The following is a 19674-nucleotide window of genomic DNA, read 5'->3' as shown; positions in this document are numbered from 1 at the left end:
CACCCTGTATATCAATCTAATAAAAAGTAGCGATTTTTATATGATATCAAATGAATTAAATTTGATAATTTTTATATTGTTATAAATATAGAAAAAATTGTTCATGATTATATAATTTATGTTTTATTCGAAAATATCGTTAATTGCTTATATAGTATATAGGCGCAAATTAATTTGTATGCGTGCGTATGTGAAAATAAATCGCGCATTCGCGCAAGTGTATATATGTTACATTTTAAATATATATAAATGTAAAAGAAGCATACAACAGAAATGTACATAGTATAAGAAAATTGTGAAATGTATTTATAATAAATCAATGATTATACAAAGTTTACAAAAATCATGAGTCAATCTCAAACAAATAATGATATTTAAAATATCATGAATAACATATTAAACATAATAACAATGTATTATATATATATATATATATATATATATATATATATATATATATGTTATATATATACAGAGTGAGTTTTAATGGTTGTGTCAATCTTTTTATCATGCTATAATTATAAACTTAATCAACTCTCCTTGCATTACTCCATGCTTATAAAAAAATGTAAACATCGGTGAATTGCAAGCTATAAATTATATCTCAATATACACGTAAAAGCACACAAATGCCTCGAATATTCTTAATGCAGCTAAGCATAAATAATAAATCAATAAGTATAAATCTTTAAAAAACTATTTGCAAGATAGATAGATATGTATCCGCGCGTTATAATTGTTACATTTATTAATCGGTTACTACAAAACTCTGAAAGTAGTTCATTTGACTTTCGATTTCGAAGGAGCGTATTCGTACCTTGCTCTGAATAATGAAAATATGTTTCTTCATATTGTTGAACTCTTCGCTAATTCTATACAATACGCTCATCTAAAACAAATTATATCGATATTAATTATTAGTAAATAGTAAATAATCAATTATCAATAAATATTATTTGTCGTATTATAATTTGATATAATTTAATTTCAAATAGTACAACGAAAACAAAACACTATTTTATTGCGCACGAGATTTTTTATTGAGAAAGAAAGTTACCTATACTATATAATGAAATAATAATATAGTCGAAGTTGCTACTTTTATTACTATTATGTGTATACAGGGTGTACCTGAGTACCGCGCCGGCAGACAATGTCTGATACGGTGGGCCGTGCTACAGCTCGAGCGATCGAGCGCTTCTCTCATTCGTCCGATTTTAATAATTAATATTTCTATTATTATTGCAAAAATCGTTACATGGAATAGGACTTCTATATTTAATTTATTGCACTCTACCTCCTCACAAGTGCGTGAGGTACACCCTGTATATGTATCTGTACATACACATATGTTTACATGTATGTATACATATATACATATATATACATATGTATACATACATATAAAATTGGTAATAACAACTTATTTATTTAGTGTAATAATAATCTTAAATATAATTGACATGAAAAGTAATTATAGATTATGATAATTACGACTATTTTTTCAGTCTCAGAGTCAAAATTTAGTTGCCTCGAAAAAAAACCGGTTTATAAATTTGTAAACATTTAAAATCAATTATATAATGTCGATTTCTATACAAGTTTCGCATCTTCATTTGTCAGCTTCAAACTGACAAAATTTGTCAGCAATCGAATAAAGTGACATGAATTTTAAAAAATTGATATAGCTCTAATTGTGTGTGAAACATAAATTTAAATTTTTCGTAATTAGTGACAGAGCCAAATGCGGATAAAATAGTGTTTCAGTTTCAGAGGAAATTAATTTTCCCTTCAAATTAAGTCGTTGTACAGGGAATACATTTTTTCCTCGATGCCATACCAAATAACTAAGTAAATTTCAATTCAAGATTTTTAAAATAAATTATCCCTAGTCCGTTTAAGGAAGCATAGGCGAAAAAACTATCGAGGCGAAGTTGAATCGAGAATATCATTGTTCTACTCTATACTATGTGTTCTATTATATTATGTGCATAAACTTACACTATACCTTACTTCATAATTCTTTTATACTTAATAATACTTTACTTAATAATTCTGCAGGGAATGTTTATAAATAATATTTTGTTAATAATCTGACAAATAAAAATTCACAGAAATTATAGTGATTTTAAAAGTAAAATTAGATATGTGTATGAGCTACGGTTACCATAGAAAAAATATCGCTGTATTATAATAATTGTTATATCTAGTATGCCAGTGCATTAATTCGTCTTAACTTATCCATCATCATTAAATTTTTAGTTTAATATATAGATATATAATATTAAAATATGCTAATCGCATGATAACCCCCACGATCATATTGAAAAATATTTAAATTTAGAATTAAAGAGCTATTTAAACATTTAAAACTTATAAATTCTATCTTTAAATCTTATAAATCGGTTTTTATTAAGATCACTGAAATTTCTAAGTAAAGAAGTTTTCTGTCTCTTTTGCTTTTGCTTGCTCGGTCTCACTTTCCCATGCACTAAAAATTACAATATTCTAAAAACACTTTATTTTCGGAAATTAGTAATAAAAATATGTTTATTTTATAAAAACAGAATAATGTGACATTAATTTTTGTCTTTGAGATACTCTGAGACTGTAGCACTAATATACTCTATATAAAAACAATATAATAAAATCAATGATTAATAATTAAAAATGAGTATATATTGATATAATAACATATATAAAATATATATTTACTTTCACATCTCTTCCTGTCCTACGTGTAAATATCTTCTTATATTCATTTAATTCATCTTCTATTGCATTAGTAAGTTTATCTGTCAGGAAATTGCTTATCTAAAATAGATTAATTTGATATTCAACAACAATAATTAAATCATAAATTTATGTCACATCATAGTAATTTATTTTACATATATGGATATAAGTACATGCAATTTTTACCTTTTCGAGTTGTTCCGTAGAAGACACATGATTAATAATAATAGTAAATGCTACATACTCGCTAATTTGTCTAAAATAATAAAACAATAAATTTATTGATACACGCATAAACTGTTGAATAATAGGTATATACTTATGGAGAAAACTGTATTACTTGGGATTTATATTCTCAAGATTTTGTAATATAAAGTCGAGTACTACAGGATTACTCGCATGCTTCGCGATAGTGAAAAGAAAATAATTAATATAATCTTGATCGGAAAAATCTTTTAAAAACATAATCGATGTTGTAGTATCATTTTTTATTAGATTTAAATAATCTTTGATAAATTGTGAATCCTCAGGGCAAGCCAGAAATTTCAAAAATTTAGTTTTAAATTTTTCTTTTCCCAGATAATATACTCCCCACCAAGGAGAATCTTCATTGCTAAGAGAATAGAACAATACTTTTAAACCTTGACAGTATGTCCATTCTTTCCACCATGGCAAGAGTCTACGAGATTCAACAAAAAATAAATTGTGTTATAAGTTAAAGTTTTGCACATATTAATCTTCTATTTTGATCACATAATTTATTAAACATTGCATATACAGTACCGGTCAAAAATATATCACCTTTTTTTGAGGATAACTTAATTCAAAGTGTATATATTTAATTAATTTTTCTTAAGTTGCCGTGTTTATTATTTAATAAAAAGCCTATTGTTAAGCAATCTATATACCTGCTATTAAAACATGTGTGACTAGGCAGAAATATATACACTTTGAATTAAGTTATTCACTTTGAGTTGTTATTCTCAAAAAACATAAAGGTGATATATTTTTGGCTGGTACTGTATATATCTACAAAACAATTAAATTAAAGTAACCGAATATACAAGAAAAATTACTTGTTTTTCTTGGAATCTGCGAGATGTTGATTTAAATTATGACCGGCTCTTTCTATGCACGTGCGATCATCCAGAGAACATGCCCATTTTGCAGCCTCCAGTCTTAAACTAGACTGGTTCGAAGGAACTTCGTTGTATCCAAATTCTTCAAGCATTTTGTATAATAAGTTTTGTATTTTTATCTAAACATGTATATATATTTTTATTTTACATATAAATTTGAAAATTTTCGATTCACGGCTTTCATATTTTGCTACGTAGAAAGATATCTTGTGCAACAATATTTTACATAACTTTATGTAATTTGTATTTTCTATCTTCGTAAATATCTCAATTTTTTTCTTACAATATCTATTATATGTATAACCACATTTATATATATTTAGACACAGATTTGCATTTTTGTTACGTGCACATATACACATGCTCTCTAAAAGTGAATCAGTGTATTATCACAGATTTACAGTGCTGTACTTATAACTGCTTTTCAATGTTAAACGGTAAATAGTCACTGATTACAAGCAGTTATAAGTACAGCATTGTAAATCAGTGATAATACACTGATTCACATTTAGACAGTGCTTAATACACACATATCCATATCACATATAAACATACAAAAGTGCATACATGTATATGTCATACATGTAGATACTATGTAACGTAATTTAATAACTTTTTAACTGCTTGTGTATTGTACATAGATTAATATATTCCTACTTTTTTTCTATATCAAAATTAATCATATTTAAACTGTGATTAATATATTGGGCTGTTCTTCTGAAAACGATCATGCTCCGATTTGTGTCAAATTTTGTAAATAGATTCCTTTTAGGTACAAAAGAAGTATACGAGAAGGATTTTTGGCGACTCGAAAAGGTTAAGGCACTTTTTAAGCCCTTTTTCGTAAAAGTGAATATTACCTTTAGACAGCTTGTTCGAAATGACTTTGCTATATATTGTCAGGGTCATATTCTTGATTATTTTGATTACTACATATATATTGTATTATATTGTGTACATTACGCGAAGCGAGGTCTACACCACATCACCTTCGGCCCCCCCTCCCGCAACCACCTCGCTGGTAGGCAAGGTGGACCTCGCTTTACAACTTACAGCATGTATCCATTGTGATTGAACTCTTCGCAATGTGGCCCCTACCGGCGCGGTGGATGGGGGAGGGGGGGTCAAAAGCCCCCCTTGCAGCCCCCGCTCGTGTGTGTGTGTGTGTGTGTAAACATACATTTGTGAAATTATTAAAAATTTTTTTGTCTATAACTTTTTAATAAACAATGATCGACGACTAGAACTTTTGGAATGTTACCCAGGAAGATGACCTTGACAACATATGTCAAGGTCAAAGTCATACGAGCAGGGTCTCCTTTTATGCAGGTTTACCGGTTCTACATAGGTTTATAACTTTCCACGCGAAGCGAGATCCATATCACATCACCGCTGAGTCAGCGCGAAACGAGATCTATTATTAAGTAAGGTTTTACATAGGTTTGCAACTTTCCACGAAAAGCGAGGTCCACACCACATCACCACTGAGTCAGCGCGAAACGAGGTCTATTATTGTACGGTTTCATATAGGTTATTATTAAGTAATTATAATTAAGGTTATTATTAAGTAAGGTTTTACATAGGCTTGCACCACCAATTAAAACTTATTGAAGGTTACTCAGAGTCATGATTTTGATCACATATATCAAGGCCAAGGTAATTGGTGAGGTTGCCGTTTTTCTAGATATTTACCGTTTCAAACAAGCTGTCTTATCTAAAGTTAATATTCACTTTTACGAAAAAGGGCTTAAAAAGTGTCTTAATTATCGAGTCGCCAAAAATCCTTTTCGTATACTTCTTTTGTACCTAAAAGGAACCTATTTACAAAATTTGACTCAATTTGGAGCATGATCGTTTTCGGAAGAATCGCCATATATTGTGCTGTGATTAAGAATGATAATATACATATATAATAAGAAATATGTTTAAAGAGTTTTAATATATTTAACATCATTGTTGATGTTATTATTTGTAATATTTACCTTGATATTAAAAAATCTTGTTTCCCGAAATAGAAAGACATTAGACAGATATTCCAAGGCTTTGAATGTAGGATGCCATGGTATGTAATCTGTTTCTCGTTTTAGATATTTCGCAATATTCCAGAATACAGTGGAATTAAGTTGGTATGTTATCATTAAGTGAAAAGCGTCATCGATAATTTGTGCACGATTAAGAACATGTATTTTCATGTAATTTTCAGAATCTAGATAACTCGCAATTCTTCGCCAGTTCTCAATATCGTAATTGACTCGATAATATCCTACCGAAAACAAATAAATTATATCGACCATAATTTTTTCAAACGGATTTATCAATATAAGTATCTGTTTATATTTTTATATTTTACAGACACATACACATACACACACACATTAATACAAATAAAAATATATTAAAAATTATAAATGAATAAAAAATCAGATTGCAAAATATTATATATATGAAATTTTTTTGCACTAAAATTGAGTAAGTATAATAATTATACAAAAAATTTTATATAAATATCAATTTTTTAATTATTCAAATAATGATCAAATTGCATTATATAATAGAATCTTATATGGTATTATCTATATATTCATGAAAATATAATTTAAAACTAAAATAAAAAAAGCCTTTTTATAATCATTCATTATATTTTGTCTTATGATGGGTTATAAACATAATTTACCCTGTAAGCATTATTGAGAGGAAGAAGTCTTTAAGAGGACTTTTCGAAGACGTCATTAATTTTCTTTGAATTTAATTTTTTTTTAAAATGACATCAATAAGTCATCTTTTTGTAAGATGTCTTTCAAAAAAGCTCTTTATGATATCTACTTATAGATGTCTTTAGAGTTCGCTTACTAGAAACTCTAAAGACATCTATAAGTATACATAATAAAGAGTTTTTTAGAACATAATTTAGGTTATTATATATTAATTTGGCGGATTATCTTGAAAGAAAAATAAAGAGGAAAATACAAAAAATAAAAATAGAAAAGAAGTAAAAATAAAAGGAAGGAAAGAAGAGCACATTAGGATAAGCATAAAATAATTTATTAAAAGTTGTTTTATACATTATAAAAATATATTATATATTATAAACGAATATCCGATCTCCCGCATGCTGTAGCATATGAGTTAAGGTTACTTCTTGTTTATAATTTTTATAATATACAGGGTGTCCCATTTAACTTGAGACATCGAAATATCTCGTAAAGTCTAAAAGATACGAAAAAATGTTTCAAACAAAATATGAAAAATTAAGAAAAAATATGTAATTGTTAATTGCAAATTACATATTTTTTCTTCGAAACAACTATGTGTTTTCTTTACACCAATTGATTCCTCTCATTATTTTGTACATAAAAGTATTAAGGTAAGATAATCGAAAAATGAATATTTTACAAGATATTTTACGGTTTATGTAAAATTAAGAAATGATTTCAAGCCTCATAACTCGGAAAGTACTTAATGGAAACTAATTTAATTATAGTGTTTTGGAAAGCTCTTGAGATGAGCTATAAGAATATGTAATAAAAAATAAGAAGTTCCATTTAAAAAAATTAAGTTAACCTTTAAATGACCACTAAATTCGACCTCTAGGTCAAAATCAAAGTCATCATCAGATGTTCTCTTCGAAATCCTACAACTTTTGTTTGAAACATTGTATATAACCTGTATAACACAACTTTTAATAAATTATTTTATACTAATTCTAATGTGAACTTTTCTCTTTTCTTCTATTTTTGCTTCCTTTTTATTTTTATTTTATTTTCGATTTATAAGAAATCAGATTATAATATTCTTTTAGATGTCATTTATGTGATGTCTTTTCTTCCTCTAAAATCAACGCATTAGAGAACTTATTGACATCATTATGTTATCTTCCAGATAGCATTGTCGCATGTTTATATATTAAATCTGAATACTTTAAGAACTCTTTTTGGTAACTTATTGCTCACTAGGTAAAATCATGTAGTTTGATATCATATATAATTTAGTAAAAAATATTCGTAACCATTGAAAAATTACACAATACGCACATGTGCACACAGACAATGCTATTTAATTTAATAATACAAAATATAATTTATTATAATAATAAGATGCATGTATGATTAAAATAACAAAATTTATCTGCAAAAATTAACATGGTAGATAAGTCGATTAAATTATCAAATAATAAATTTATTAATCAAATAAAATAAATTCTTATTCTTACATATATAAATATATATGAATATACATATATTAATTATTTCTATTAGGTGCGCAACTAAGTTCCCGCTGTTTGTCAATAGATTGCGCCATCAATAAGTGTTGGTCGATTTCGACATCTCCAAAACGTCATGAACCAAGCTTAGACATATGGTAAACAAACCGTTTTGACACAGTAGTGATTTTGTTTTGGCGTCATATACTTTTGGTTGTGTGAAAATGTCTGATTTTGTGTTAAATAATCGTCATTTGCGGGAAGTGTTGATTTTCTTCTTTCATTCAAAGAAAACGGCGGCTGAAGCGCATCGAGAGCTCCACAAAGTTTACAGAGATGCTGCTCTAAGTGAAACAACGTGCCGTGATTGGTTCCGTCGCTTCAAAGACGGTGATTTCGATGTTGACGACCGTCCGCGTGAAGGAAGGTTAAAAACCTTCGAAGATGCTGAATTGGAGGCATTGCTCGATGAGGATCCATGCCAAACGCAACAAGAGCTTTCATCAGCATTAGGAGTTACCCGCCAAGCCATTTCCAAGCGATTGCATGCGTTGGGAATGATTCGAAAGCAAGGAACTTGGGTTCCTTATGATTTGAAGCCAAGGGACGTTGAGCGTCGTTTTTTCGCCTGTGAACAACTGCTCCAGCGGCAAAAAAGGAAGGGTTTTCTTCATCGCATCGTGACGAGTGATGAAAAATGGATTCATTACAGCAACCCAAAGAAAAGAAAGTCATGGGGACTGCCCGGTCATGCTTCTACGTCGTCGGCTCGGCCGAATATTCACGCTGCGAAGGTTATGCTGTGTATTTGGTGGGACCAGGTCGGTGTTATTTATTATGAGCTGTTGAAACCGAACGAAACCATCACTGGGGAACGGTATCGACTTCAATTGATGCGATTGAGCCGAACACTGCGCGAAAAACGGCCACAATACGAGCAGAGGCACGAAAAAGTGATTCTACAGCATGACAACGCTCGGCCTCACGTTGCCAAACCCGTTAAAACCTACCTGGAAACGCTCAAATGGGAAGTCCTACCCCACCCGCCATATTCCCCAGATATTGCGCCGTCCGATTATTACTTGTTCCGTTCGATGGCACATGGTCTGGCTGATCAGCAGTTCCGCTCATATGAAGACATCAAAAAATGGCTTGATTCGTGGATAGCCTCAAAAGATGAACACTTTTACCGTAACGGTATTCGAGCTCTGCCAGAAAGATGGGAAAAAGTTGTAGCTAGCGATGGGCAATACTTTGAATGATTCATTTGTAACCATTTTTTCACAATAAAGTTGCATTTTCATAAAAAAAACAGCGAGAACTTAGTTGCGCACCTAATAATTTTAAAGAATTTGATAAATGTTTACTTTATGTTACACAGCTCAAAAAATTTTTATTTTCACATATGTTGTACAGGATACATTCCTAAGTAACACACCGTTTGAATTTTGCGGTAGTCTCTCTTCGTTCCTGAGATATGCGATTTCGAAATTTTATACTTACTTGTATCATCTTTTCATTACGTTTTAAATATATTTATATTTTTCTGTTTACATTTACCGAGGTCATCTTTCTGAATAACTTTCAAAAGGTTTTAGCCGTTTGTTATTTATTAAATAGTTATTTAAAAAAAGATTTCATGCATAAAAAGGGCTCAACAATTTAAATTTATATAAAATTTAATACAATTTAATGCAATTAAAAAATATCACAAATGTATGTGTACACACACACACACACATGCGGTGCAAGGGGCTTTCGGCCACCCCTCCCGCAACCACCCCGCCGGTAGGGGACGCATTGCGAAAAGTTCAATCACAATGGATATATGCTGTAAGTTGTAAAGCGAGGTCCACCTTGCCAACCGGTGGAGTGGTTGCGGGAGGGGGGGCCGAAGGCTCCGCCTTGCACCCCCCGCGTGTGTGTGTGTGTGTGTGTGTGTGTGTGTGTGTGTACACATACATTTGTGATATTTTTAATTGTATTAAATTGTATTAAATTCTATATAAATTTAAATTGTTTACCTTTTTTTTATTAGAATATTTATATTAGAATATTAATTAGAGATAGCAAACGTAAACAAAAAAATATAAACATACAAGTAAAATGTAATATGAAACCGTGATAAACTAATGTAAACAAAAATGTAAATATATAAATAGGATATAACGAAAAGATGACATAAAAGTATGAAACTTCAAAAGTGCATATCTCAGAAACGAAGAGACCGCCGCAAAATTCAAACGGTGTAAGTAGATATGGGCCACTATGGTGCGTCAAAACAAACCCCCACCACTCGGCCCCTGGCGCCGTGGGCGTGGCCAGGTGAAGTGGAGGGAGGCGTTCTGATTGGTGGAAACAATGCCCCACCTCCCGAAGTCTCGATTTTGATTGGCTTGCACCATAGTGGCCCAGAGTTTGATTGGCTTGCACCATAGTGGTCCAGAGTTTGATTGGCTCGCACCATAGTGGCCCAGAGCTGCGATTGGTCGACGCCGGCTGTGTCGCCGATTTATCAAATTTTTATTTCCCTACCTCCGCGGTACTAGACTCGAAGAAGCAATCCTCCTCCCACTCCAGCCCTGGCCCACCTGTATAGGGTTCCGAGTCAAATTCCCGTTACCTAGCCCTTAGTCGCTCTCGCTACGTCTTGGCAGAACGAACCCCCCCCACCTACCGACTTTCGGAGGGTAGCCGGCGGTATACCATATGTCTCGAGGAAACAATCCTTACCTCCCCACTCCGTCTCGGCGCCCGCTATGAATATCGAAACAAGCCCCCTCCGCTCGAACGGTTCATGACGCACTTTATCGGAAAAAGAGACAAAGCATCTCAGTAGGAGACAATAATTATTATAATTATTATAATTATTATAATTAGACTACATTGCACTACAGAGGTAAAAAGATGAACATGCGGATGATTGAACGCGAGGCGGGGGTGTTATAAAGGAAGAAGGGAAAAGTTAAAAGTATTAAACACGAATTAAGATAAAAAATTTTTACATTTATTAATATTTTTCAAAACCAGCCATTTTTTAATAAAATTTTTGCTTATTATTAATATACAGAAATATATACAAAGAAGAATTATATTTATATTGTTATAAATTTTACATTTTTCTTATGCTACTTACAATATTTATAATTCTATTTTTTAAAATAAAATCGGAAAATGCGCGACTTTTATTTAAAAAAGAAAAAGTCACCCAAGAAATAAGAATATTGTTATACCGACACATATCCGTATGGTAGCGAATATCTGCTATTGATAAATCTATGCTTTACTAATACCGGCGCACATATTTTTGTTTCACTTCGCGTAACAATTTCATGAAACGCAGTACGTCGAATCGCAAAGCGTAGATTTATCGAAGTTTCGTTATTTTCTTCTTCTTCGTTTTCCTGTGTGTCTTTTTCTCTCGCTAATAGTAGCTTTTTTATAGCATTAAAATTAATTCGTCGCGAGTTCTCGTAATTGAGAGTAATACCCTTAACTTTACAAGTTTCGTGAGTATTACCCTCCGGTGTTCGCACGATATAGGCGTAAAATTTCGGGCCCCCGGACACGAACGCCTCGATATAGCTACCGCGGCCGTAGCTTTCGAGTTCATCCGTCATGTCGCCTAGAAAATTTCCCGTAGGCGGCATGTATTCGTTCGAATCACCGGTGCTTATAAAAATACACGAATCCGTATCGTAATATAATACACGACGATCTAAACGTTCTAGGTACTCGTACAATTTTAAACGCGCTAGTGCAGTCGTATACGCTGCTATCATGACGTTTGTTATCGGCGAGGGAACGAGAGCCTCTTGTCGCAGTCGCCACGAAACATACATTACCTCGTCATTCACGAGTAATATGTCGGTTATCTCGTATTCGGCGCTCGTTAGTAATGTCGCGAAACGTTGTTGTGTTTTTACGATTTCGGTAGTCGGCAAATTGGATCGTTGGCCGAATTTTCCCCAGAATGAATTTAAGCATAGTTTCGCAACCGAGCGTAAACCAGGATTCCGCGCGATGTTTCGCTTATCAAGAACGATACCCTCAGTTTTTTCATATTCCCTCAAGTATCGCTCTTTTGCCTCATCGTCGTTTTCCCCGCATTCGCTCGGCCAACCACTAGCTTCCTGTTTAAGCTGTAAAAACGTATTAATATATTCGGCGAACAATCCACCTTGCCGCGACGCGCGATCGTATTGGCTAACTCTATATTGCCAAATTTCGCGCACCAACGTTACGAGATAACCTTTCTCGACGGCCTTGCGTAATTCGCAGGTTACCCAGGTACCCTCGAATTCACGCTCGCTATCATTATGAGTGCACGGTGTCTGAGAAAATGTTTCGCAGCAACTACGACATAACGCGAAGAGTAATTTTCCTCGTACGCGATGCGGAAGTACGGGGTGAAATAAATCACGAGGAGGGAGTACTCTACAGCGTATGAGGCCTTCGAGCGAGTCGAAATTATAATTCGGTGACCTTCCGACTAACGCGCTACATTCATCGCCGACGTAAATTTCCGGATGACCGATCGGAAAAGCGCCCGTCTTCAATACAAACGGGTATAATGAGCATACGTCGACGTAGCGTATTTTCTCCGTACCTGTGACTTCGTATTGAGTTGCGATATTTCCCGTACGCCCACCGAAAAACGCGTCGCGAGGATCGAGCGGTGGTGTTTCTACCATCGGATGGTTCGCGAGAAAATCATACATTACGCGATTGTCGCGCATTTCTTGGTCGAAGGCGCACTCCCACTTTTCCGACACTATGTATCGCCGCTGACGAAGGCGCCATGAAACTGCGAGAGTTCGTTCATATCGCGAATTTAATGTATCTCCGCGATCCTCCCCCGACGAAAGCGCTTTATCGCGATTTACAGGGAAACAAGTTGGACATCCGTGCCAAAAGCAACCGTGAAATTGCAACACGTGACGCTGCGTCTTTCCCGCAACAGACGTTTCGAAATAACCATCGACGAGCGTACCCTCGATCGTGCGATATTCCCGCGCACGCCCCGCGTGATTTATACGGCGGTCGAGTTCGCGCTCCATCCATATCAGCCATTGTAAGGCTTTACGCGAATGATTGCTCGCGCATCTGTATCCCCCTGTAGGAATAATGCCTATCGTATCGGCTTGCAAAAAGTTTTTCCGGAAAACCGTCATGCAGGTCGAAGCAATAGTTGTACATTCCTCGAACGGGCATACATTTCCGCGATCTAGGAAAATTTTTCTAAACGCTACGCACGCTCGTCGAAGAATATCAACATCGTTACGACAATAACGCACTATCTCACGTTGGAAGTCGAACACGGTATTTTTTTCCCTCATTTCGGTATGCCATGTGAGAAAGCGTTCGCGCTCTTGCGATTTCATGTTATCCGGAGAATAATATTGTACATCGGGTAACGGTCCGACGTACGTTTGATTTTCGATAGTATTAAATAAATGCGGAAAAATGCCCTTATCCTCAGTATCCTTTAGCCCGAAAGCCTTAGGTAATTCGGATAAGCGCATCGGCATATAATTAACGCTATCGATGAATTTTGTATGTCCCGCGGTTAAAAGAATAATTTTTGTGCCGTTTAAAATTACTTTCGGTTCAATATCCCTACAATTTTCCACGATATATTTCAAAATAAATTGCGCGTCGAACGCTTTCGCATTATGCGCTATACAAATTATGTGTTTAAAATATTTTACCGGACGCGTAACGAAATCTACAAACTGTTTAACCGGATCGCGTTGAAATACGAACTCTCGCACTCCGCACCAACGGCACCACACGGGCATGTTATTTTCCCCCACGCATGCTTCACAAATCTGTTGCGCGATGCATAACGTCGGAATATGTTTTTTTATATTTCCCGTTCCTTCGACCGTCTCGTCCTGCCGCGTTTCGAAATCGTAAAATACGAAAGCCACACGTCCCTTTCCGCGTTCATATGCACGTTCGTTCTTTTCCGCGTTATCACATATGTTCCGTGCTTCTTCTTCTCTCGTGGTAGATATATCTACCTCATCCGGTACCATCGCTGATGAAGATGGCCCGGCAGAGGAAATATCGACACGTTGTCGAAGAGGTTGCATATAACACATATGATTGCGCGGTTGTTGTGAACGGCATAATTTGCAATAAGAAACGCCGCATTCGTGTTTTAAATTCGATTTAACGTTACGCCCGCAACTATCGCAAAATCGCACGATGCTACAAACATTAGCGCGTGTTCTACCGTCGTACGATTTCTCGCTACGATGACGCTCGAAACACCTTGCACCGTAAAATAGCCGATTGCACGCGTCGCATTTTATTTCGGCGTAAGTAGAATCGCACGGTGGTGCGGATAAGCATCGCGGGCATTTATTTAAGCACCGGTGACTATTGGGTCTATCGTTTCGGAAGCCTACATTACACGCTACGCAATAATCGCGAGTACCAGCGGCGGCTTTTAAATTTAAAATAGGATTATAATGTCGCGAATCCTCGTAATACATGATATTTAATCGCCGCGAGGACTCGCGTCCGAGAGACGCGAGTATTTCGGCACCGTCATACATCGGTTTTTCGCCGCGACCGAAAATATTAAAATTATACACAATAATCGCGATATTGTCGGCGGCGAAATAACGCTGGAAACGTTCGATTTCACGAATTCCACAACCCTCTTCCGGTATTGCGACACCGGCATTTCTCGTTAATTGCAATGCACATTCGCGTTGTAACGAAGAATGCTGATATCTTATCGCGTTCCATTTCTCATGCAGCTCACCCGTACGGATATTACCGCGCTCGCTATAAGTTTGAGCTACTACGAGAGCTCGAGGGAAGCACAGGTTATCGGAATTATTAATTTCGACTATCGAACGTTTCGCGACATCCTCCCGTGTTAACGTGACGCGACCGCGACCCGAAGACATCGAGACATTATAAACCCGTATGTTAAATTGGTCGGCGATATCGAGACCACCGGCGCTCTGTGCTAACGAACTCACAAGTCTCCAAATGTCCTCGTAACTCAAATCACGCGCCGGACGTAAAGATATACCCGCAGGACCATGCGATAAATTCGGCGAATCAAACGATAATCCTACGTAATCGCCCGGTTCACATGAATTTAACGCATACGCGTGAATTTCGCGAAACGCGTTTTCTAACAAGTGATATATATCGTTGCCTTCAGTCAACGGACGTATCGCGAAACTCGCTTCTCTACCGATTACCCGGAATCTTCTAAATTGTCGCACATTTTCCGATATTAAATTTACAAAATTAAAATTATTATTTCCGACCTGTTGATGAAGTTGTTGCTGCTGCTGCTGATGTTGCTGTTGTTGTTGCTGTTGTTGTTGTTGCTGTTGCTGTTGGTACTCATGCTCCTCCTCCTCGTCCTCTTCACCCTCCTCGGTCTCGGATGAAATATTTTCCGAGCGGGGTAACTCGGCTACCTCCCCCTCAGTCTCATCCTCTTCCGCTTCTTCTTCCTCATTGGTGTGGGAGAGCGCAGAATTTTGTTGGCCGTCAACACCACCTCCGTATTGTACTGTTAAAAAACCATATAAATTATAAATACTATTTTTGTTATTTTTATTATTTTAATATTTTTATACTCGAATGTAATCCGTACTATAAATATTATAATACAACGAAATAATCTCACCTTTTTAGCAATATTTGTTGTTTTTTATTCCGCTACTAATATTCTGGGGAATAGCTAATCCCCCAGCGACGAGTTTCTAAAGAAAAATTAAGAATTTGGATTAAATTCGAGCATAAAAATATATCGAGAAATAAATTATTAAAGTTACCTTCTCTGGAGGGAGCGTATATATTTTCCTCTTCTTCCTCTCTCACAGTCTCTTCTTCTTCTTCTTCTTCTTCTTCCAGCACTATCACTTCTTCCTCTTCCTGCACTTCTTCTTCTTCCCCACTCTCTTCTGGCTCTTCTTCGTTAATCTCCACTCTCCCGCGCTCCTCCATCTCTCGCGGAAATTCTAATAATATTTCAAGATTCGAATATTTAATATTATAGAAACAAAATTTAAAACAGTTCTAAAATTATTTTTATATTTGAATTTTCGTTTTAGCCTATTTTTTACATAATCATCATCTTTACCCGGCGAGAACACTTCGCTATCAGGGCTACTGATTGCATATGTGATGTCGTCAGCATTCATGTTTTCCTCGTCGTCGTCGTCGTCGTCGTCGTCAAGAACGACAACGGGAATCGCCGGATTTTCCTCGAGTAATCGCGGTCTTCCTGAAATGTAGAATATTTTTTATTAGTATTGATTATTTTTATTACTACCGAACATTCTATCCGAGAAAAATTAGCACTCGTTTTCATTACGTGCAAAACTTACGCGAAGGACCTGCCTCGGGTTCTTCCTCTGCGCGGCGTCTACGTGAAGGTCGCACTATCGCTGTTCTCGCGAGATTATTGTTTCCTGTGATTAATTAGTAATTAAATATTTAACTTTATAATCGCGATTTTTCGTATTTTTTCTTTGAAAGCAAAAATAAATAAAATAAGTAAAATAATTACCCGTCGACTGGATCCTACTGTAGTTTTGAAGTAGGTAGGTTATATGTCCACCTACATCTTCCTCTTCTTCATATTTTTCATCTTCGCTCAAGGCTCTTCGTGCACTAATTATTTCGCCGGCAATATTTAGTAATTTCGCGTCGCCGCCGAAATGCCCGAAATTTATATAAAATTGCAAGCAATGTATCGGAGCAGGCACACGCGAAATTCGAAAATACGCTGTAATTATGTTCACTTGTTTCCGTTAATTTGGAAATGTAGCTCGCGGAATTTATCTTTGGAGATAAACTCGCAGCCAACTTTGCACAACTCGATATCAAATTTTTATTACACGCCATTTTTTTTTCTTAAAGGAATAACACGCGAGTGAAAATCGTACAAGTTTCCTCGGGCAAAGAAAATCTCGAAAATGCTTATATTCGGTTAAGCGTTGTCCATTTTATATATTTTCCTCCCCACTCAAAAAGGAAAATCAAACAAACCTTTATCAGCGCACGGAGAAGTCCATAAAAAATGTAGAAGTTTGAAATTTCTTGTAGACGTATATACCGTATTGTAATTATATTTTTCACCGTAGCGCGAATAATCTATTTCATTTCTTATTTTGTTTTTCGAGAAAGCAATTGACGCTAAACATTTTGCTAATTACCTTAATTAAGTAATGGTTTACGCATATGATTTCTTAAAAACTAGGCGTAATAAAAAAAAATTTGTAATTATTTTATTTGTCAAAGATTTTTATTTTGCGTCGACCATAGCTATTGCTCGAATATAATAAATTTTTAAAATTATTTGTTTCTTTATAAGAAAAAATACACGTTTAATGCTAATAATAATAATAATACACGACGTGTTGCTGCGTGTTCGCAGTAAAGGATAGAAGGAGATATCGGGAAATATGTTGAAAACGTAGTAAAAAGTACTCTGTGAATTTTTTTTTTAAGAAAAACTGTTATGTTATTTATTATAGTTTATCGATGTACATTTATTTATTGGTTTTCATAAAATTTTCGTTTTTGTAAAATCGCACGAGAAATTTCATTAAATTTAAGCGAAAGTATCTCTACAAATATAATGCTGAAATATACATCTAAAAATGTTAAATTATTAATTTGAGTTCGAACACTTTGTTCGATTTGTTCATAATTTCCTTTAATTGTGAGTTTTATAATTTCGCAATCTATGTACGATGAGGGAAGTTTTAATTCTATTTCGTTTATTATATAGTTAGCACATGTATTGACAGTATCAACGATATTAATTAATTGCGACAAATGCGTATCTATGCATTTTATAATATTTTCCAAGCCGAGGAAAGTAACTTTCTGCATCACGATAGCGGTGTTATAAGTTTTTCGTTTCTTCGACGGAGGTTGTTCTTCCTTCTCGACATTACTCGCGGAATATTCGTTGGTTTCCTTGTATGCCACTAGAATAGCCCTCGAGCCATAAGCGCTGGTAAAGTTGATGGTGATATTGTTAATAATAATCGGATTTATTCCTCCCGTTCTTTTTTGATCGTCGTTCAAATACTGTCTCATATGTTCCATGCAGGATTGAAATTGCTGCCACGTGTCGGAGTCGAGACAAATCCCATCGGCATTATTGCTCGTTAATTTAACAATTGGAACAAAACAGTCTTCCTTCGTCGATTGCAATCCCACTTGTATCTTCTTAGTGAAGGATGAATTAAGTCCGTATGTTGTTGATAGCAACAAATGTCGGTTTCTTCCACCGTTGCCGATTTTATTGTCTCCATTTCCCAGCTCCTTAATATCGCAAACATGCGAGGATTTCACAAAACTGGCTATTTCGGTCGTTCCAGCCATTACTATTAACCACTCGAAACAAACTCGAAAAATGTACTGTGCAAAAAATAATCACAACAATAACGTTAGCGTATTTGCGTAGAATTTTTCTTCTTCGCTCGAGACTTAACTTCTGTTAACGACGAAATTCGAATGAATACACGGTTTGTCCTCGCGCTTATATTACTGCTTCTCCCACCTAAAAAAAATCTAAGCAAAAAGAGTGGGGGGAAATAATATGGGCAGAAGTGAGCATAAATGCGTATTCAAACAAAATATTTTACAATAATCAAAGAAAAATACCGAGAAACTTCTATAAACGTTTCTAGAAACTTCTAAAAATTTTCTCTAAGCTATATCTCGAGTGATTCACCACGGGAAAAATATTTAGGGGATGTTTTATTAAGGAAGATTCGAATGATAAATTTATAGATATTACGGGCGGGGGTATATCTGAATGTTTAATTTAAAAAAAAATGTGAAATCTTATCAGATTTCTTAGTCAATACGGTATATATGCTGTTTCAGCATGAGAAAAAAATAGGTTGAGGATTTAGGATGAGGGTTTCGCTAGGGTAGATTCAAGGTGAGAAAGATTTTCCATATCTTCCTAAATTATTTGGAAACAGAATTGTTTTCTTAATCACTATTGCAAATATAGCGGGGCTATTTTAAAATGAAAACCATTGACGGTTATCTTAAGATGAGATTATTTTATTGAATGTCTCTAGTTTTTTAACGTGTGTTTAGGGTTTTAAGAATCTCTAGATATTATTATTATATCACGGGGGGATAGTGTTTGTCTGAGTCAGCTATCGGTTGATTCATAAAATACGAGTATGTACAGGTATTTTGTAATTTAGGCGATACATCGATTTAAAATATATTTTCCAGAATTTAAGCATTTTATTTTTACTATAAGCGTATATGGAGAATCAATTATAAGCTCATTAGCGTTGGTGCTCGCGAAAGTCGCCGATGCGAGCCTACCCTCGCGCGAATACGCTTACTCGCGGTCGCGCGTCGTGTATCATCTAATCAGCGGTGCTTTCCGCTCGCACGCGTAACAGAGAACGCTAGCGCGAGCACGTGGCCGGCGCGGATGGGGCCCCACGCGAATAAGCTTATTTTCTTCTTACATTCCTGTATAATATTCGAGGAGCATGCGCATTTTTTTCTTTCTTAGATTATTGTTGTTAAATATCGTCGTTTACTTTTTTATTTATGAGATTGTTCCTA

At 34.9% G+C, this 19674-nt stretch overlaps 1 protein-coding gene across 1 annotated transcript; it reads right to left on the bottom strand.

The window, feature by feature from the left end:
* Positions 1–748: 748 nt before the first annotated feature.
* On the bottom strand, positions 749–6127 carry LOC145971842 (aminopeptidase N-like). Its single transcript, XM_083099901.1, has 6 exons — positions 5858–6127; positions 3813–3994; positions 3077–3415; positions 2923–2992; positions 2716–2814; positions 749–889 (listed from the first exon to the last, which is right to left on the bottom strand). The coding sequence occupies exons 1-6, from the start codon at positions 6065–6067 to the stop codon at positions 749–751; spliced, it is 1041 nt and encodes a 346-aa protein (XP_082956027.1). The 5' UTR covers positions 6068–6127.
* Positions 6128–19674: the final 13547 nt, after the last annotated feature.

This window comes from Camponotus vicinus, unplaced genomic scaffold (assembly GCF_025532165.1).
Source record: "Camponotus vicinus isolate PSW18456_S1 unplaced genomic scaffold, iyCamVici1.0 SCAF_5, whole genome shotgun sequence".
Classification (NCBI taxonomy): domain Eukaryota; kingdom Metazoa; phylum Arthropoda; class Insecta; order Hymenoptera; family Formicidae; genus Camponotus; species Camponotus vicinus.
This window is presented reverse-complemented; position numbering and strand designations above follow the sequence as displayed.